This window comes from Anabas testudineus, chromosome 10, assembly GCF_900324465.2.
Source record: "Anabas testudineus chromosome 10, fAnaTes1.2, whole genome shotgun sequence".
Taxonomy (NCBI): Eukaryota; Metazoa; Chordata; class Actinopteri; order Anabantiformes; family Anabantidae; genus Anabas; species Anabas testudineus.
The window spans coordinates 18,945,265-18,967,780 of record NC_046619.1 but is presented as its reverse complement, the minus strand read 5'-3'; the positions used below and the strand labels follow the sequence as shown (position 1 = coordinate 18,967,780).

Sequence of the window (22,516 nt, the reverse complement as noted above, 5' to 3'; positions counted from 1 at the left end):
TTATTTATTTTTTAAATGAAGGATTATTTAGCCAGGGACTGATTTAGTTACCATGTGCAATAAAGCTTTAGCAGGTGGTGTAAAAGCCTGAAATCCCCCAGTGCTGCATTTTTGAAGGCCACTGCTCTTTTGCTGAGTTCTTTTTTTTATGCATGTATGATATTTCAGCAGCGCTGCACTGGCTAAAATATTGCCTATGAGGCAGTGGCTTGAAAAAAACAACAACAACAGAGTCAATAGTCAGAATAAAAATGACAAATAATAGGAGGGCCTTTTGACTGGATTATATATCACAGAATATCTGAGGTAACTGTGATTCTATTTAGATTTAGTTTTAAATAAACTGTGTCATTTTAAGAATGATGTTGCATTTAGCTGCTCTTACTGTATTCTTATACTGTCCCATTTACAGAACTGCATGCAGTAATACTTTAATACTCTTCATGACAAAAGCTTTTTCTCATGAAGGATGAAAAAACTTTTTGCATATTGCATAAAAAAAACCTCACAGAACAAACTATTAACAGGATTCACACATGGCTTAGGTAGTTTTTACAATATTTACTGTAAAGTGCTTCATCTCAGCTTTTGTTTCAGTAATTCTTGCCACTTTAGACACAGTTTTGTGTCATTGTTTATTTGCATTTACGCCAGATAAAAGTGACAAATGAGAAGAGAGCACATAAAATACAAACTGTGCAGGTGAGCGACAGAAACCCCACAGGTCTCAAATCATCCCAGCTGGAGAAAATTACATAGTCAAAGAGAAAGCAGAAACGGCAAATACAGAAAGCAGCAACAACGTGGGCTGAATGTCTTATAGACTACAGGTCTCGTTGCTGCCGTAAGTGGCAGGTAAGGTGGTTGCAACCTTGCTTACCACAGGTATCTGCTTTCCTTATTTACAGTGTCGGTGGGATATGAATATGAGTCCTGCCTTGATGTGGTGCTTTGGGAGAAGAGGACAGCGGTGTTACAAGGCTATGAACTGGATGCCTCCAACATGGGAGGGTGGATGTTAGACAAACACCACATTTTGGACATTCAGAACGGTAAGAACTGATCCTACATACTGATGCATATGTGTGTGTGTGGGGGGGGCAGAGAGATGTGGCTTCTTAGGGTTACAGGCAGGTGGTCTTTACCCTGAATCACCGCAATAAATACTTGAATCAAAATGAAATATGGTTCGTCATCCCATGTGCAGATAATAGAAGAGTTTTGAAGGGCCGATCCTTCACGGTAATGGCAGAATAAATCAGTGAGTAAATCACCAGGGTGCAGGACTCGGCACGAATCCGCACTACTCAGCTATTTTAGGAAGACAACGGCTTTTTGGCTGCTCGTGGAGGTTTACGCTTTTGATGAACAGGCGTCATGTCGCATTAATTTAATAAACTAAATTAATTTCTTGCTCCGTCATCAATCAGAATCGCTTTAATTGCCAAGTACAATAAATGGACATGAGTTTGTCTTTGTCGTGCTGGTGCAGAGATGTGAGAAACTCAGACATACATAATGTAACTATCACATTTATATACACAGCGCTTAGTCACTGCTAGGTTACAGTACCAGGGGGTCAGACGCTGTAATCTGGAGAATTCAGTGTTATGTTACAAATGTGCAGGCAGTAATATGACTGCAATTATAAGAAGTAGGCCTCAGGGTAGTTTGCATTGTCTGTTTGCCAGGCTGCTGTTTTGACATTAAACCCACTCCGGCTCACAAATTGTTGTTCCAGTTGTCCAACACAATTTGTCTCCCTTTCATCTTGAAAATAGTCGAGGTTACAGTCATGGCCTTCAGCAGAATCCTTAGTCTCACGCTGCAAGATTGGAGTTTGTGACAGGATATTTAGGTTTGTTTGGTGGTCAGTTCTTAAAATGCAATTGACCCATCTAGTGGTTGAACTCTACTGCTTACTTGCATTTGCAAAGACACAAATGGACGGTCAGACGCATACAAATCAAACATTGGAGTAGTATAGTGAGAGATAAAAATAGTATTGCTTCTGTTTCCCTAGCAACTAACAGAATACTGTTATTAGAGCTTACATGAACAACAAATACATCTGAGAGCCTGGTAATTATACCTGGAGTAATAATTTGTGTCTTTGAGCCACAGAGTCTGGGGACCTTCTTTGATGTTCCCTTCAGAGATAGCATCACTGCCGAAGACCTGGGCTTGGTTATGATTGATTTTTCCTCTGATTCAACTTTATATTTTATCACTGGGAGAAAATGTGAAGCAGTACAAATGATGTGCATCAGTTGTTTTCAGTCGAAGCTTTTTCATTTCTACGTTCCTAGACAGTTATATAACATTCACGCGGATGTGTTTGTAATGTGTAAGTAAGTTTGGCATCAGGAAATAGGTTTAATATTCAGAATGAATTGCCCTGTAGTAGTGTGCTGTGAATGAGTTCCCAATTTTTAAGCCATAAGCCAGGTAAAAATAAAAAAGGTCAAAGGTCATTGTGTTGAGAAAAGGATAACTCCATCACTTTGTGGATATATTTTCATTTTAGTGTAGATTTTAAATTGATCCAATTTCCTCCCTGTGTTTCTGTTTCTTCTATTATAACATAAAAATATTCCTTTATATGATCAGCAGGACAAGAAAATGTGACCTGATATGTAATGATATCAGTATTAACCCCTCAACAGAACATTATCTAGCATTGCCTCTGCATTAGTTTTCCCCTCTTCAGAGTTGTACTGTACACCCACATGGACTCACTCAGGAGTCACAACACTCACCTATCAGGTAGGAGTATTGTGCGTTTCTGATTCACCCCCTTCTGTGGTGATTTGCTGGAGCCGAGATAAAAGCAACAAAAACGTACAAATTTAGATGTAGGCCAGCTTTTATCAGGCAACAGGTTGGCTATCAGGAGCTGAACTGTTTCATAGTAAAACCTTCTGCCAGTAATTAATGCATCACGGATACATTTCGATTCTGCGAAATAGATTAATAACTTTAAAATAAAATGTAATCTATTTTCTGTCACTTGCGCACTGAGTGCTTAATGTTTTGCAAAGGCTTGGTTTCTAAATAACACACACTATTATAACTGTACAACATGGTATGAATTTATCACCACACTGCGTGTGAATGTAGTACTTTAAAGGGCACCACTAGCAGTTAGATGATCTTAATGAGGTTCACTGGTTAAACAGCACACTGTTAAAAGTGTTTGTGCAGCTAATTGTGCATGAAAAGAGACTACCTCTTTTATACGTATTCCCGGTGCTGCTATTGTATTTTTGAATTGCTACATCTAATTTATTTCCTCAATCTCTACTTGCAGTAAAACACAGAAACCTTAAGCAGCCTCTGCTGCTGATCTAGATTTTTGTACTGTACTTCTGCATGTGGTGTGAGGAGGTTCATAAGATCCGTGGAGACTCCCAACATATCTTCTGCAACCGCCTGCATAAACGTAGCTTTAGCCACTGTGTCTTTTTAGCTGCGTCCGTCGAGGTTTAAATAAACCTCAGAGGTTATCTGCATAACCTCCGAAGAGGTTTGTTTTTAAGGAAGGATGTTTGTGTAACTAGAAGTCGATTCTGCCTACTTCCTGAATATAGTCTGTTATAGCATCTCGCATACACACCCACAATTGGCATGGGCAACACTATTCATCCCACAATACTCAGTGGGTTTGCACAGTAATATCATCCATGAATTCTGCATGTATAACAGTCTTCTCACAGCTCACATAATGCGCAAACTGTCTTTTGTTGGATACACTGTAGAAAACATGTCAGGGAACCAGTTTCAGAGAACGACTCTTCCTTTACTTTGTTCAAACCTTGATGCCACTTGTCCTGATTCTTTGTGAAACATTAAAAGAACAGACATGGAGCCCATTGCCGAACCCAATCTGTCAAGCCATCTAGAACATGAAGTTTGTGAAGTGTGCAAAAGAACACTGAAATATGCCTCTAGCTTCACTGCTGCTGGTGTGTTGCGTTTCATCCCACCTGTCTCAAAGTATAGCACACCCATCTCCAAAGCCTTCACTGTGGCAGCATCACAGTTGGAGTTCGTGTTGTTGTGAGATGCATTTGTGATCAACAGATATGTGCAGCATGTGTGATATGCTAATGTATGCTGTGTCCTTTATTAGATGGAGCTGTGCCGTGTGTCTGAATTTATCAGAAAATTCAATGTTACTGTGCATGAAAATCATCATGTGAAGGGTTGTACTTGTACAAGGGAACAGTGATGACAGAAATACAACAACAACCAGATGGTGTCAAGTTCTTGTTTTTTTCCCTTCATGCAGTGAGTGCTGCAGTCTCCCCACGGGGTTTTCACACTTTTCATTTATGTCCTATTACAGCACTGCCCCAAATTAAGATTCAAAAATAATTTAGCAAACTTACATTGTTCTGTTTCATTTGCTTCTGTCTGACAAGAGCTTAATCAATGGGCCAGTGGGTTTCATGCTACAAATCCTATTACAGTAGTTCATCCCAAAGACAGAGAGCTCTGTAAGACCGTGAAATGTTTTTGTTAGCGACTCTGGAATGCTGGTTTATACAGTGTTCACATCAAGGTATCACACACCTATTTGTCTTTGCCCTCACACATATTCATTTTTATTACCGAGGTTGTGAGGAGGCTCCTAGTTTTATCCTTCTTGCATTTTCTCAATCCAAAATGAATTATTCAGTCTTGTGTTCTGCCACTTTCTGACATTTGAGATTTATAGCCCACGTGGGTTTTTGGGCAAGGAATGCAGTTCGATATCCTCGGTCAGCATGAAGATGAATCCAAATATCACTGTTTGCCTTCATTGCTGCTCCAATATTGATTCCTCAATGCTGTAAACCTTGACTAATGTCCTCACCCAACATGTTAGCAAATAGTGGTCCTCTGCAGCTGCACAGCAGTTTAGCTCCAGACATCCCCCTTCATTTTTGCAACACTTCGAACATCTGAGGACTTTTTCTCTCATCGTTTGTGGCAAAAGACTCAAGTAAACGTAGCCTTCCTCTCAGCGCCTCCACTCCAGAGCCTGTCAAACTAGATAAGTCAAATTGCCGGTGTCTGTGCTCTAGTCATGTCCTTCTACTTTCTTCGTTACAGGTGGATATGCCTTCCTCTCCATCTGCCGCTTGTCTCTATCTAGGGTAACATAGCCGATCCTTATTGGACACAGCCAGAGTTCAGAAACTCGGTATCTCACAGTGCACACACAGTACAGCTCAGGCACACAGTGCATTTGAAGCATTGAGTGGTTACCTGCCCACTTTTAGCCTCTATCACGGTGGATCAGTGAGACCCTGGGTGGTATCTTAGAATGACACAGTGCAAAGGAGAGCAAAAAAGGACAGGGTGCAATTAAGACACATTCCCGCTCCTCCCCTACCAATCTCTGCTCTCTCTGTGTGTCACCAAGGTGACATTGCTCAGGGCGCTCTAGTTTTTTTTTTTTTTTTTTTTTTTTATCAGGCGTTGAGGCTCGGCCTTGAATTTGTACCATTAATCATCTCGGGAGCTGTGATGTCGGCTATAAAACATTTTTTCACTACATGACTCAAATTAGCCTTTTATCAAAGAAATTATTACCTTCTGTCATGATTCTAAGAAAGGAATCAATTCAACAAACGGTCATCAATGAGTGAATACGTGTATTCAGAGAAGGTGGAAAGGTGGCTTTGTAGACTGGGACAGTGTAATGACAAATTATCACTTCCATATACAGGAGGTAGGCAGGGCATGGGGATATAAGAGAGCAACAGCAATTTTCACTCCATGCTCAGATATTTCTACATTGACTCTTCTTCTAGTTTTCTATTTTCCACTTTATTTGGTTTGATAGAAAACGACCTTCAGTTTGCTCCATCGTTTCTATAGTCACATTGACTATCATTTATTTTTTAATACATAGCTTGGATTGTTTTCAATATCGTTCAGTTATTATTTGGCAAATTCCACTCTGCTTTCAGAGTCTGAGCATTTGATATTGTAGTAAATGCTGCGTGACATACAGTTATATTACATTATGAGCTGTGTGATTGTTAGATGGAGCAGTATGATAGTGATCTTAAGAGAACGAGAGGGAGCAGATTCTCACTTTCTAAAAAGTCTTTTCTCTCTGTGCCAAGAGAAACGGATTTTTATTTCACCGACTCCTATCCAAAATTCAAACACGCCTCCACACATTCATTTACTGATCAATGAGCAGACACATGCCTAATGGTTGATCCATTCAGCTGCCATACTTTGACTTGAAGTCTCCTCTGCAAAATCTGTTGTGGAAGAACTAGTTTGTTTCAGTCTGTGCAGAAAAACAGAACTTTGCCAAAGTGTATAAATGATATTTCTGCTTGTCTTACATAACAGCAGTGGCTGTATCTTGTTTTTGAGAAAGTTTTGTTTGCTGTGGTATATATCATATGCAAACTTCGAGCAGAGTGGAGTTAAAAAAAGTATAAAATATTTAGAGATACATGTTTAAGGAATCCACAGTCATTTTAGTTTTGATGCTGTTACTGAGGCACCATTTTCACCCTGGAGCACTAGATAGTCAGAAGCCAAATTCCCATCAGTACTGCTCTCCAGCTGAGACGTTACAGGCTTGATTCTTGCTACAATCATCAGCAGTAATGTGTCATGACCAAGTGTCCTTGAGGGAAGAAAACTGAACATTTATCTGCTCACTCACTCCAAGCTGAAGCCCGTAAGAGTGGTACAAGTTGTATATGTGTAAGAAAATCAAAGTGAGAGCACATTATCCATGTGGGCTGATCGCGGTGGCAGCTGAAGATGGATTTGTGTGTTTAATCCATTGCATTGTCTAATAGCCTACAGTAAGGTGGTGTGTGTGTGTGCACAGTAAACTGTGGTGGATGTGTAAATAGAGAGAGCCACAGCAGCTTGCCAAAATGACCCTATCATTAGGTGTCGATTCAGTTTTTGTTTCTTTTAAAGCTAGACATCAGCCAAACTGCTAGACTGCTGCAGCTGATGCATTTCCTGCGCGTCATTCCTGAGTGAATGCTAAAGAGCTATTACACAGCCATTCACATTCTGTTCACATTACTTAGCTAATTTGTAACTGTGTTTCTGGGTGCTGCGTCAACCTTTCAGCTCCGTGAGTGTTTTCATCACACTGTGTGTTTCATTCAGCGAACAGACACATGGATCACAGTTCAATTAAAGTCCCAAGGTCGCACGTTTGATGGCGTCACGCATAAAGCAGTCCCCCAGACCTATTTGTCTTTGTTAGAGGCTCATGTATAATACTCTCGGATACAAAAGACGGATTGGTCAGATTGTCCTGTCAAGAGTCTCACCAGACCGTGCCTTCATTTGAATTTGCCCTTCAATCAATTAAATCAATGAAAGGAACTAATCAGAGATGGGACAAGCAGCACAGACACACGCACGATTTCACATACATCGAGGGTTACGATGGCTTACGGGACGCTGCTGCGGGTGAACAACATCGTATGGCCATTCAGTGGTGTCATAGATTCACTAATTAGGACCGAGGCAGTGTGAATTCCAACAAGTTGCCTGATGTGGATAATTAAGTACTTCCAGCATGTACTTCTTCTCTTTGATGTGTGTTTTTTTTCCCCTTTGAAGAGAGTCCCACTACATCAGTAACCCCGTAAAAAGCCAGTTATATCTGCCTCTTGTTAAAATATTCATCTGTAGTGACTCACCAAATTTACTGAGTCGTCAGTGAAATCTACGCACCATTATTAGAGGGTGGTACACTTCACCGTGTTTGTTTACCACCTCTCTGTGACTCGGGGAAAATAGGCTCCCTGTTAAATAAAATTGATATTATTTTATATAAAGTATGCTTCAGCTTTGTGGAGTGTTTCCAAGAACCTATTGACATGGTTTTATTATAATGCACAGGACTGAATTATGTGATTCTATTGTTTTAATAGATGTTCAAGCAGTTGATTGTGCTGCCGACTACTCACTGCTCCATTAAATCTGATCATTGCCTGATCTTTTTCTGAAAAGAACACAAAACTCACAAACCAGAATTTCATTAATTTTGTAAGAAAAAAACATCAATGATGACTCAAAGGTCAAAAAAAATATATAATAATTAAATAAAACCTTTCACAACTGACTGATGGACAAATAGAATTTGAATAGACGTCAACAGAGCACAAGTTAACAACCTTCATTTGTATAATAACCAATGATACAGTATTGTCTCGTTAGTGTCCTTTATTTTACCTCTGCTTTCCACACTTTGAAATGGCATTTAAACTGCAATAAACAGTCAGCTTCTGTGCACTTTAGATATAAACAACTGCAGTGAGTTAATAAAATAAATATCCTTGAACTTTAAGCTACATAAACCAAACATTCTTTGGTTATTTTATAGCAATTAGTTATTAAGCACATTTTATGTGAGGATTCATCAGCTAAATTAGGTGTTTTTGTAGTTGCAGTATAGCTAATAATTAATCTAAATAGGCAAGGGTGTTGTTTTCATCTGTGCCTTTTTGTGCTTTCAAGGAATGCTTTAAAAGAAAAAATAATATTTAATTGCTTTTTGCACAGAGTTAGAAGAGAAGGTTGTCTGTATGTTACGTTTACAGCTGGAGACAGGGGAGTTGGACTGGTAAAAACAGCCACGCTGTCATTTTTAGATTTGTTAGTGTGTGTGTCAGGTGGCCCTGTCTCCTACTTAAATAAAGGATAAATAATAAGCCCAGTTATCTGGTACCAGTGACAGACACCAGTCATCCTTAGTCTACTGTAAATAACTGCTGCTTTGTTTTCCAGGCATTCTTTACAAAGGCAGTGGGGAGAACCAGTTCATCTCTCTCCAGCCCCCTGTGATCTCTACTGTCATGGGGAATGGGCGTCGCAGAAGCATCTCGTGCCCCAGCTGTAATGGACAGGCCCAAGGCAACAAGCTGTTGGCACCAGTGGCTCTGGCATGGGGCACCGATGGAAGTTTGTATGTCGGAGATTTCAATTACATCCGCCGCATCTACCCATCTGGCAATGTGACAAGTATAATGGAGCTCAGGTAAGATCAAGGTCTTCTTTGTAGGCCTTAATTAAAAAAAAAAAAAATCTAAGCACACCTTATATTTCTACATTTAGTCCTTGGTAAAGAGATGACTAAAAGGAATAGTGGACAGACTTTCACTCACATACATCTTTCCCCTACCCATAGAAATTTGAAATCTTTTCTCTATCCATCTCTATAATTAGGATAGACATCCTGTCTTCAGCGTGTAATTGGGATGATTTACACCCTCATGCCAAGTTGGCTTCGCTCAGCAATGACTCTGATTCAGCCATTTGGCTTATTTCGAAGTGGCAGATGTTGATTACATGTACATTGCGCCACCATCTTACTTTAGCCACATACATGACAAACATATGAAAAGTGACGTCAAAGGATGTAAATCACCGAACAGTTGGTGGGTAGTTTTATATAAAGTGGTTTGAAGGTTGGTTAGTAAGTGTTAAAATTATAAGAGCTGAGGTTCAGCAAAAATCTAAAAGGGGAAATGATTGAAATAAATCCTACGTGTGCTGTAATCAGCCACTACAGGACAGCCATCATGCGTAGTAGTATGGATGGGAAGCGGTGTGCTGTAAGGCAGCATGCACGCTCAGCAACACTTTCCTAGATAAACAGAGTTATAAGAAATGATTTGTGTCTCCCAGCAACTATTTTACTCTGTTTACAACGAGAGAATAACAAACCTCTACTATAGTATGAACACTTGTGTTTGTCAAATTAAATATAGTCTGACATAAAAGACACCCCAAAGAGAAATTTAGTTCACAGTAGGTGTCACTTGCCGTGCAGATTTACACCACTGCAGATGAAAACAAGTTTCTTTAGATACTCCAATATATTATATCTTCATTGCCTGCAGAATATGTACTTATTTTGAATTTGATGTTAGTTTCCTTCAAACATTTTAAAGAACAAAGTGATTTCAGGTTTTGGTATGCATGATGCATGCTTGCTGTAAGAATCCAAATACTCCATATGGGATTTCCTTAACCTCTTTCAACTGCTGTTAGTGTAAAGTCTGTATTTAGATTCTGGTTAGAGTGGCCAATGTAACAAGTGGCAGAATCAATATTTCAATAGTAGTGGTCAAATTGAGAAAAACAGTGGTAATGGAGGATGGAGCTGCATGGAGATAGGAGTACATGTTTTCCTCTCTGTGGGTTGTATCTCTCGGCCACAGTCCCACCTCTCCACTTTCTGCCAAATGAACTGTCATTGCCTGCGACTTACGCTAATGGCTGTGTTGATTCTTGAGAGGGATACTTTCACTTTCTGACTTTGAGCTGTTTGTTTTTCATCACCAAACACAAATGGAGGGGGGGGTTGGGCTAAATTTAGAGTCCTCTCAGCACTCTCTTATGCTCATGTCTTATGGTTTTAATGAGGAATAACAAGTCCAAACTTTGGATCGTTCCTTCCACAACTGGGAGGAATGGTGATTGGGCAAATAACATAAGTTATAAATGTAAAAGTATCCCTTCAATATTTACCAATTTCATTGTGTTGATTCTTCTTCCTCTTTTCCTGCTCCCTCTGTTCCCTGTCATAGAAATAAAGACTTTAGACACAGGTAGGTGTATTATCTTAGTGCATGACGTTCTAGTATTATCTTTACATCATCGTCTTTATCATTCTCTTTATGAGTAACTCTCTTTCTTTTACAGTCGCCTTTAGCACCAGTGATTGCATGTGTAATTATAAGAAACCAATTAGAGCTTGATTACATCTAAACAAGAAGAAGTATACGGTCTGAATTAGTGCAACGTGACTTCATGGTTACAACAAACACTGGAAGCTTTCAACAAAGAGAAAAGAATGTTAACATAATATATACCATCCACATCTACATATATAGTTTAATGCCTGCCAATGCAACATTGCTGCAATAAACATTACCACTGTGAAGCTCATAATTACATTTTCAGCTATGTTGTGGGCAGATGTTTTTATCTGCAGGGGCTTATACAACTGTTCTGTATTCATCATTAAGACACAGCATCATTTATTGAATCGTTTGAAAATACAGACTGATGGCAACAGAGTGGGATCCCAGTGATTAACTTGGCCAAAAGTGCCAGAGGTGCAACACAGAGTAAAGTGAAATAGCTATATTAAACTCCCTGTCAAGGTAATGTCTCTGGTGTGACTACATGATTATGTGATAAGGATATGTGACTGCTGTATAAATTTCAAATCTCCACTAATTTGCCAGATTTGTCTGCTGAATGCAGCAGCAGCTTCCTCTTTCATGTTTTACTGCAGCTTTCATTGTCTCCCACTTCACCTAATTGTAGCTGCAGGTGCAGTATAATTTTGATCAATACCTGTATCTGATTTGTCTGTAAGCTTTGTAATCTCTACATGACCACAAGAGATGATAAATAAAGCTGCCCAGTGCAGCGAGGTGCAGTAGGACATCTGTTATCTGTCACCAGAATAAACTATGTTTTGATTTCCCTCCATCGCTCTGATGATGTAGGCTACAGGACCACAGTCACTGTCAGGTCACTTTATGTGACTGATTTTTACTTTCAGTTTATGTGTGAACCCTCAATGTTGTAGACCTTAAAGGCAACAACAGAACATTATTTGGTCTAAAGCACGGAAAAGCAACTAGAGTACTACTATACTGATGTAGGAAACAGGAGCTAAAATGAACTTTTCCTCAGTGTATGTAGGAAATAATCTGGGCTGTGTGTTAGTAACAAGAACCTAATGTGAGCTACTACAGGAAGACAGAGGAGGGTGTGCATGTTGACGTGAAAGCTTGTGCTGATTCATGTGATGGCTGCTGAATTTAGTTGGAGAGGCAGAAACCAGGACATGTTCATAGTCGAATCAGAAGACTAGCATGTGTAGTAAAGTAGTAAGTAAAATGTCCACAACATGACCACATAACAGAGCCATAAAACTTTCCATGAAACTTACAGTCTGGCATCTGTCTGGACATCAGAAGCCTCACAAAGGTATTACTTTCAGTAGGACTCTTTTATAAAACTGCATAATGTTATACAGGCATTTCATTTATTGTGTCCACCCCTTGCAGGTTGACTGTAAAAGAAAGGGTTACTAATGTATGTCTTGCTGAATAGTTAGGAACTTGACAGCAGCTACCTATTTGGAGCATTTACTTTGACTCATAATAGCTGTCAAGTTTTATGACTCCATCTTCATCATTTTATAAACATGTTTCATTGCCACATTTATTTTGCTGTCACATTATCCCACTTCCAAAGCCAACCCATATTGACTGAGGTACCATTAAGCTTGAGTACAACCAGAGAAGCCATGTTTATGACTGTACTGTAAAGCAAGCTATTTGTCATCTTAACTGCTTCTGTTTTAGCTCTTTAATGACACTTAATGACACTTAAGCACCTGCTATGCATCAAGTCTTGTAAATAGAAAAGGTTAATTCAGTAGTTTGTCACTATTTTGATTTTTTTTAAAGCAACTATCACAGAAAATTATAATTTAATTGGCTTTCTTCAAATCTAAGTATCTGTCAATCGTGTATTGTGAAATCCTTTGATTTCTAATCCTAGACACATTTGCTCTCTGATTCAAAAAGGGTTAGATTCATTATGAGACAGTAAAAAAATGCAAATAAGCAGAATCAGATGCAGTGCCATTAGTCGATGCACTTTGTTAACATAAGCGAGTCATTTCTGTAATTTCCTAAAGGCTTCTCCCCACAGGGGAATGATAACAAATGAAATGATCTGACACACAAGTTGTCGTTTCTGCTTTGTAAACTGAACCCCCACTGCAGTGGGATCCTGGTAAATTCTGTTTGACTTCCGTCATTTCAGCTTTCTGTTTTTTTCCACATTATCACAAAGGTTCTGCCCTTGTTTACTGCTGCAGAAATTATTCACACAGTTAAAAATAGATATTTTCCTCCTTCACTTTATTATCCATGCACATGGCAATGCAGCAACTAATTCTAAATTGTTAGTACAGTTGTTTTACACTGCAACTGAACTAGATAAAGACAAGTTACAGCCTTTCATGGTGTATGTTTTTCAAAAAATAGTCTTCCTAACCCCTTATTGGTACAAAACCAACCTGATAAACATTGGTATCAACTTACTGCCAACTCGTGCAGTTAAGCCTTTAACTAATATACCTTTTGACATTCCTTTGTTCCGAGTATCTATACAACTAGACATATATAGTGCACGCTGAAAACACTGTTCGTTCTCTGGGGAGTCTTTGTTCTATTGACAAATATATAAACTTTTGTTCATATTTTTTCGAGTTTACACCTTGTTTAAGTTGAAGGTCTATTTGGCTTAACTGTAAAAAAGGACTTTTAAAGAAAAACAACCAGTGCCAACGTCTGCAATATATAACTGAGTAATTGTCTTGAATGCAGTAACAACCCAGCACACCGGTATTACCTGGCAACTGACCCAGTAACTGGCCAGCTGTACGTGTCAGATACAAACTCCCGGAGGATCTACCGACCAAAAACCTTAACTGGGACCAAGGATCTGCAGTCCAACGCAGAGGTGGTGGTGGGAACTGGGGAACACTGTCTGCCCTTTGATGAGAACCACTGTGGCGATGGAGGCAAAGCTCCAGAGGCTTCTCTCACTGGACCCAAAGGTATTATTTAAACCTAATGAAGATGTTGTGCTCAAATGGAGGGGTGGAACACAGTGATGGGGTTTCTCAGTCAGGAGTGGCAGCAGCTAGAATTAAATGTGTCGACTGCAGTCTGTCCCCACTAGGGGCTACTGATTCGAATAGAATTTTGGCTGTGGATCATGTACTTAGGTAAAAACTGTCTTGACTGTCAACTAAAAAAAAAAGCTTAGCATGATGTACTGCGGTTTAAAAGTTTCTGTTTTACCCTTCACAATAATACTGGATAATACACTCACATATCCAGATATTCTGTAAAATCCACACTTGAGTTTTCTTCTTTTTAACAGCCCCTATGAGAGTAAAGTCCCCAGGCCTTTATAGCGTGAAGTAACAGCTATCTACAAGTCGGTACCCACTATGCACAACCTGTTGTCCACATTCAAATAGCTCACGGCCATTTGTGCCATTTGTTCTTGGATTGCTCATTTTTCATAAATTCTTCTGGATGAAAAGGCTAAGATGAATTGTTTTGTGCTAGCTGTTGCCCAATCTCAATGCCAACTGCAATAGCTCAGCTTCAGCTGGGTGATAAAGGCTTGAGTGAAGGCAATCTGAGGGAGCGACTCTAATGATGGAGTGGGTGGAAGCCGAGACCAGAGAAGAAACAGCAGATGGCTCCATTTTTTTTTCTCCTCTCAGACATTTGGTGAACTCTGCTCAAATGTGACACTTTTCATCTGTCTGAGAATCTCAGACTGTCAAATAGCCAGCTCCCAAGGATTCACCGTTGGCTCCCTCGTCTCATCAATGTTTCAGCAGAAAGCAATCTTGCGCAGACCTAGCCACAGGTCAAACCAAACCACTCACCTTCCATCGAAGCTTTTAAAGACTCCATTGAAAAAGAAATCATGCTGTGAAGGTAAACTGAAGATAAAGCTGATTCAGAACATTTAAAGACCACACATACGTGTTCCTGACATCAGCAGCTCTGTCTTTAGAATTAAACCCAAAGCCAATGTGTGTTAACACCAATGTGGGGAATGAAAAATTGTCCCTCTGCATGTGAAGTATGATTGAATTCCCATAGGTGCTGGTCTCTATTAAGCAGCACTGTGCCACAGAGAGTGATGTGGAGGTTGACGTGGCCTGTTAATGTATTTTCCCAGTTTGGGACAAATGGTTATTGCAACCCCACGCTGGCTCGGCTGCAACTTACAACTCTAAGCTGACACTCAATCAGTGAGACAGTTTAGTCCACAGTTGTCACCATGGCAACCGCATGTCTTTCACCCGTTTCATCTAAAATTGGCCAAAGCTGTCATTTCCACTCCCTCGCTCATTCATTTCTCAAATGGCGTGCAGATTGTTGATGTTTGGCGATGTCAAAAAATCTCCCAAACGCACTACTCATTGACATCCCTACCCCGCGAGGTCCTTTCTTAGACGGGGGGGGGTTAGAATTCACGGCAAGTGCATATATACCGTATGAATACAGCCTTTCCCACTTCTGCCTGAGAAATTATTTAATACCAGAAAAGCAGCCTATGAATTATTGATAGCTGTGCTTTTTGCAGTGACCTGAATAATGGGAAGGCAAGCTTGACACATGTATCCATCGTGTTCTGTCCACTGACTCATGCAAGCAGAGATGCCGCATATCTACCATGTTTTCCTGTTATCACAACTCCCCCCCCCCACCTTCTCTTCTCTTCTTGTTTTTTCTCTTCTTACCTGGTGTCAACAGGCATTACAGTGGACAAGAACGGTCTGATTTACTTTGTTGATGGCACAACAATCCGAAAGGTGGACCAGAATGGCATCATCTCCACTTTCCTTGGTTCCAATGACCTGACATCGGCTCGCCCTCTGACCTGTGACAACAGCATGGACATCAATCAGGTGACTTACACGCACACAAGTGCCCCTCAGTTGTTAAACCTACTTGTGTGCTTGCACAGAGAATGTCACAGAGACACCTTGTGTTCCTATGCCTCTAACCTTTTTCCAGTTGGCTCACCCATGACTCATCATTGATATGCAGTGTTATATAAATGAATACGCACTGTATTACATATGCAGGATCCATCTTTTCATGGAATGATGATGTTTTTGGGGCAACTGAATTTTGAGTTACAGCAAGATATGCAGAGTTTGTTGATTTATTTTTTTTTTTTTTACCTCACTGTCTGTACTATTAACAGTTCCCAAACTCTTCAGTGAATTAGATAAAACAGCTATTTTGCATGCTGCTCCCTCCACCTACAAGCTTCTGCAATCAAATGCAAAAACGGGTCCCTTTCTCAGAATTAGAGTCTTCACAACTGTGTTCTTGCTCTTCTGGCTGCTATTTGGGTGGATATTAAAACAAGATGTTTTAGTGCAAGTCATTGTTCAGATCATACTTACATACATAATAATTATTTTATAGTTACTTTTATCTAGGGTGTCATCAGTTTGTTTCAAGTATGTGATTTTTTCACTGACACGTTATTCATAGTTTTATAATCATATTTTTGTATAGCTCCATTCCTCACAAATGTTTTCTACTACCTGCTTTATTTTGTTACCACTACGTCTCTTCACCAGACTAAGGAGATTCTAATGACAATGAGGTTTTCCTGGTTAATTAAGTGTTGAATAATATATAAGCATTATACTGACAGAGATCTTATCCAGAGAAACTTACATAACATTACTGGAATAAGCTTGAGTAATAAACAAAAAACAAGAAAATGCTTCATTTTTGCTCCCAACTCGACAAGAGCAGAGCATTTTCTCTCAAAGTACAGGAAGAAAATATGTGTTAGGAGGAGGATGTGATTTAAGCAGGAAGTAGAGACATGAAGTGTTTATTGAGGAGATGAGTTTTCAGGTCATGGCAGATTATATGGAGGGAAGCAGAATTACTGAGTTTGGGTGGCTTGTTTTTGATGCGGTTAGAACTGAATTAGGAAGTTTGGTGTTCAACCAGAAATCCTCAGGATGGAAGACAATTATCCTGCACATGATAGTAAAGCACCACTTGCTAGTTTACTGCACATAAAAACCTCTCTTCTGCAGCACCTGATGGCAGCCAGTATTATCCAACATAATTTATTATTTTCCCTTATGAGTCCAAGAACCCCTTACTAGATGTCCGTACAAGGTGTGTAAGGACATCTAATATGGGGTATTTACACCCCTAGTTAGGTTGCCAGGACACCCCTGTGAACTATTAAAACCCAAAGAGGTCATAATTTGTCTCCCTTTCTTCGTCGTTCTATGTTTAATACCTGTTGCAATCACGTTTAATCTTGCCAAATGCGTTTATAAACACTGTTGTAATCATCACTTAGTGTTAAGGAGCTCTAGTCCATGTGGCACCACAAGTGTCCCGGCACACAGCGCGCTGGGGGGGCACTGCTGATGTTTATCCCATCGTTCTCTGTATATGAACATCCTCCTGCACAGCATCTGTTTAACGTTAGCAGCGCCACCACAGTGCATTCGGTGCCAGTACAAATGTGGTTGCACGTGGAGTGACATTTACCCCACCATATGGCAAAATTAAACCAGATTAAAACAGGTATTAAAAACCTCTTTGGCTTTCGATAGTAAATGCTCCTACTAAGGGGTAAACCAGTAAGTAAGGTCCTGAAACCAAGACTGATACAGGTAGAGGAAATAAAAGCTGGAAAAGTCTCTGCACAGTCTCTACATTAATATCTCTTCTCCGTCACTCCTTTAGAGTCTTGAGATCTGACTTAAGATAAATAATAAAGAAAAAGAAAAATTGCCTTTACTATTCAAACATCAAAGTATTAATGGCATCCCCTATATACTGTTTATGTAGAAAGTAAATTCTGAAGTGGACTGGAAGATAAGAATGTAATTGATCAGCTTCTCCCAATTTCTATATGTGTTTAACTGTCCATGTTAATTACATTTCTAATATTATTATGAAGATCGATTTACAGAATGTAGTAGTATGGACAAAACACTCACAAAGTGTGCAATAGACAGGACAGTGAAAATTAAATGACCTTAACTGCAGATATAACACATCGTCTTGCATCCTGCTAAGGAGTTAGATGACAATAGAAATGCATTAACAGAAATAAAAGCTATAGAGAATATTAAAAGTTGTTTTGGTAACAACAACAGGAATATTTTTAATGTAAACAGAAGACAAAGCAATCTGTGTTTGTGTGTGTATGTGCATGTGTGGGTGTTGGACATGAAGAGGGAAGAACATAAGAGAACATGAAGACAAAGGATTAAGCTTGTCAGTTTTTGCTAATTAACCAAGTAATTTGGTTTGAGCCAATAAATACGTGGTTTTGGCGAGACTGTGTGATCCTCAGGCGTCCAAGCTAGAGAATTGGCTGAGTGCAGTTTAACTAGTGGCAGCCTTAAAGGCAGTGTGTTTTATTATTAATCACACCATGGATAAGCACCATTGAAAAGTGTTTTGACAGTTTTAATAACAGTTATGTATTTGAAGGCCAGACCAGTCATTTGTGCTGTTACAAATAAGCATTTTATTCACTGACACTTTTCTTGGAAGCACACTGTAATGGTTTGCCAGGGTTATAGCTTTGGATTGTACTATTTCCATATGCAAGTTTGATTTTTTATTAAAAATGTTTTTCTTTAATTTGATACTTAATTGATAACCACATATGAATCCTTACATACAGAACGAATTACAAAGTGTGTGGTTCATGCTCAAGGTTATTTTGTAGCTATTCTGTAGAAACAAAGTCCTGTTAATCTCAGCAGCATGTTAAAACACAAATATTTAGGAGGAGGATGTTGCATAATGGAAAGTCACTGTGGCCAAAATTATCATTTAAATTCATAAAGTAGCACTAGCACAAGCTGAGAAATGTAAGGATTGCAGGGATCAAAACCACATAGATAAAGGCTAATCTTATAAATATTGCTTCTGGCCTTAAGAAATGATAAATGTGACTAGCCCTGCAACTAAAATGTTTGATTCTTGCACCAGCAAATGCCTTAAAGTAACCATCAGCTGGACATTTTTGGCTATTGAGAAATCGAAAAACACTGTGAAAACAATAATCCAAGGTTAGTGGCATAGAACATATCTTAAAAGCGGGGCTTTGTCTTTATTTTACACCTCACTTAAAGCTTAACTTACTCTCAGTATCAGTCTTTACGCAGTATGTAACCTATATTTTCTGTATATACTGTACTACTGTACAGTAATTACAGAAGCACATATTGATCATATTTTGATATTTACTTATCAGGATGATCAGGATTATATATATATATATATATATATATTATATAGTAAGCAGCTGTAATTTTTGACTTTTAATGCCAATTGTGTAATACGTTTGCAATCACGTGTATAGAAAAAACTACAATAATCCCATATTTCCCTATTTCAGGTGATTTTGGAGTGGCCCACAGACCTAGCAGTTAACCCCATGGACAACTCACTGTATGTCTTGGACAACAATATAGTGTTGCGCATCACAGAGAACGGTCAAGTGAGCATTGCAGCTGGCCGACCTATTCACTGTCCGTTGGCTGGATTGGAGCGCGGTGTGTTCGGGAGTCAAAGGGCACAGTTAACGCCTCTAGAATCTGCTGTTTCCATTGCTGTTTCATACCATGGTTCCATCTACATCGCAGAGACAGATGAAAGAAAGATGAGTAGGATTCGGAAGGTTTCTGCGGATGGTGAGATAACACATTTGGCCGGGGCTCCCTCTGATTGTGATTGCAAGAATGATGCCAACTGTGACTGTTACCAGACAGGGGACGGCTATGCCAAAGATGCAAGGCTCAATGCTCCATCTTCTTTAGTGGCAGCTCCAGATGGAACACTCTACGTGGCAGACCTGGGCAACATCCGCATCCGGGCTATCTCTAGAAATGGGCCAATTTTGACTTCTAGTGCCAGTACATACGAGGTGGCTTCCCCTGATGCCCAGGAGCTGTATGTGTTTGACAGCAATGGGACCCTCCAACACACTGCAAGCCTGCTTACTGGGGACCTGAAGTATACTTTCAGCTATAGCACAGAGAATGACATCACAGCTGTTACTGACAGCAGTGGCAACACCCTGAGAATCCGCCGAGACCCCAACCGCATGCCAGTGCGGATTGTTGCTCCTGACAACCAGGTGATATGGCTAACTATGGGCACCAACGGCGGTCTGAAAACTCTTACAGCGCAGGGCCAGGAGCTGGTGCTTCTGACTTATCATGGTAACAATGGCCTGCTTGCTACAAAGACATCAGAGATTGGCTGGACAACTTTCTACGAGTAAGTGTAATAATGATTGTCAAGGTCATTCTATAGAAATTCTTACTGTATATGATTTGCCAAAGGCAGAGTTGTAATTCTAAAACCTCAAGTGTGGCTCACAGATAAAATGTTTGGATGTGTATAACCTTGCGTATGCTCTTCTAATCTCACATCATACCTGCAAAGTGCTTAAGGGGGTACATTTAATTGAAATCTATTTATAAAATATGCCTTAAATCTATATAATAACCTACTTAGCTTTTAATAACTCAGTATCTATAAAGTATGCTACTTATTTTTATTTTATTTTTAAATCATGAGTATCATGTGCTCAATGATAAAAGTGGCAGAAGAGCAACTTAACTCTTGCTTACAGTATACATGCATACTCAATACTGATCAAAGTAAAATTGAACAAATTGCCCCACTCATGATTGAATTTTGTCATAATAAACCACCTGGACTTACTATCACAATGAAAATTTATTTTGGTAGCATGGCCTCTCGGTGATTGAATTTTTCTCCCTTGTGTAATCGGCTGTCATGTTACATTATGCCATGAATGATATCCTCACTATTACTAAAAGAATCTAAGCATTCATTTGAGATTATAATAACACATCAATCATTCAAATAATTGAATTCATTGCAAGTCTGGGTTTTCTATACAAAACTGATGTCTAATGAAATGTGTCATTTGCCCAGATCAAATATTTGGATTTCTGTCTTGGATTGGTACAAATGCCCCTTCACTTATACTTTGAAAATTGAACATATAAAAAAGTGACATTTTAATTACAATAAAGATGATGATGAAGGTATTCAACAAGTATAAAATTCACTGAAGTGATAATTCAATGCACTCATACATATCAATGCTTAGTCATTTGATGTTCTTTTTTGTTAAACAGCTACGACAGTGAAGGACGGCTAATGAATGTCACATTCCCCACTGGAATGGTGAATAACTTGTACACAGACATATACAGCGCTTTGACAGTGGACATCGAAAGCTCCATGACAGAGGAGGAAATCAGCATCACCACGAATACCTCAACCATTCGTGCCTTCTACAGTCTGGTTCAGGGTAAGGCCACAGCACTCATCTTCCCGACTCAGGGAGCTATTTTGTAAGTGGTTATTTGTCCTTGTTTCAGGGGTCGTTGTGGCAATGTTGAGTAAGCTTAAGTCGTGTATCATTACAGCTCAGAGGGTCTGACAGACGACAGTGTAAATGATTACTCTCTCAGTGTGTGGGTTTGTGTGTCGGGGAGACATATCAACCTTCCTTCTAAATAGTTTCTACTCTTTGCCAAAGCCAGATGGTGCAGTTATTTCAGCACATCATTCATGTTCATTCTTTGTATATGAAAATTGTCTAATTTGAAATAATAAGGATTTAAAGCACAAGTGACACAACAAATCATTACCTCGGGAGACTGTCAATAACATTTTTACCTCTAATGCCACTTTTTGTTCACTTCAACAGACCAGTGTAGAAGCAGCTATCAAGTCGGCTTTGACAACTCACTGAGGATTACCTATGCCAACGGGATGGACACCCACTACCAGACAGAGCCCCACATCCTGGCAGGCGCTGCCAACCCAACTGTGGCCAGACGCAACATGAGTTTGCCAGGGGAGAGTGGGCAAAACTTGGTAGAGTGGCGCTTCCGCAAAGAACAAGCCAGAGGAAAAGTTATCGTGTTTGGACGCAAGCTAAGGGTACATTACTTTTTTTTTTTTTCCTTACTTAATGCACATACAGATGATCAGTGACAAATGTACAAAAGTGCATATGTGCCTCGTGCCTTTGCTTAGCTCAATGATAGAGCATGACCGTGACAGTATTAGAGCTAAGGAATGTCACCAGCCCTATTTACCCCATTTTGATAATCAGTCTAACTTGGCTAGAAATGACGAATCATATTTTACTCTGTGAGTCATCTCAACATTTAGTTCCTGATATAAAGGACTATTAATATTCTAGTACATAACTCCACCTTCTTGTTTCTCCTTCTTAGAATCTGACTCTCAGATTTATGTTTAAGAGTACTTCATGAACTTAACTCGTGTGGTTACATTGCTTCGCAGTAATTTTCATCTCGAATAAATTTAGGAGGTTTTGTTCTAAGGGTACCTGAACAATCGCCAGAGCATCTCTCAATTTAATGAGCCTTGTGAATGGGGTGTTAATCTTTGTGACAACTGTGGTGAAAATCTGTGAACTTGGTATACAGAGCATTAAGCTACTATGATGTCGGTCCCGGCCTCGGCGGACGTCGGAAGCTGTTTCTTGGAGGTCTCGACTCAACGCTCGATAGTCAAGGAACGGAACTAGTCTGCCTGCAATAACTAACTGGACTCCATATTAACTTAAAATACTTTAACTGTTATACTGGACTGCTGCCTACACAGCATGTAATCACCCATATGAGGATGGGTTCCCTGTTGAGTCTGGTTCCTCTCAAGGTTTCTTCCTGTTGCCTTCTCAGGGAGTTTTTCCTTGCCACTGTCGCCCTCGGCTTGCTCATCAGGGACAATCACATTATTATGACTCATACACATACACTGTTCATGTACTGTTCTTTGGTTGTGTAAAGCTGCTTTGTGACAATGTCAATTGT

General features: G+C 39.6%; 1 protein-coding gene across 2 annotated transcripts in view; it reads left to right on the top strand.

The window, feature by feature from the left end:
- The window catches only part of si:dkey-237h12.3 (teneurin-3), a 130,197-nt gene that overhangs the window by 101,443 nt on the left and 6,238 nt on the right, over positions 1 to 22,516 (top strand). The window contains exons 18-25 of one of the 2 annotated variants that reach the window (XM_026358623.1): positions 909 to 1,052; positions 8,776 to 9,025; positions 10,581 to 10,601; positions 13,410 to 13,642; positions 15,369 to 15,523; positions 19,024 to 19,907; positions 20,801 to 20,976; positions 21,379 to 21,614. In XM_026358623.1, coding sequence (XP_026214408.1) covers positions 909 to 1,052; positions 8,776 to 9,025; positions 10,581 to 10,601; positions 13,410 to 13,642; positions 15,369 to 15,523; positions 19,024 to 19,907; positions 20,801 to 20,976; positions 21,379 to 21,614 — 2,099 coding nt within the window. The remainder of the gene's footprint in view (positions 1 to 908; positions 1,053 to 8,775; positions 9,026 to 10,580; positions 10,602 to 13,409; positions 13,643 to 15,368; positions 15,524 to 19,023; positions 19,908 to 20,800; positions 20,977 to 21,378; positions 21,615 to 22,516) is intronic. The other variant, XM_026358624.1, reaches the window with a different exon arrangement.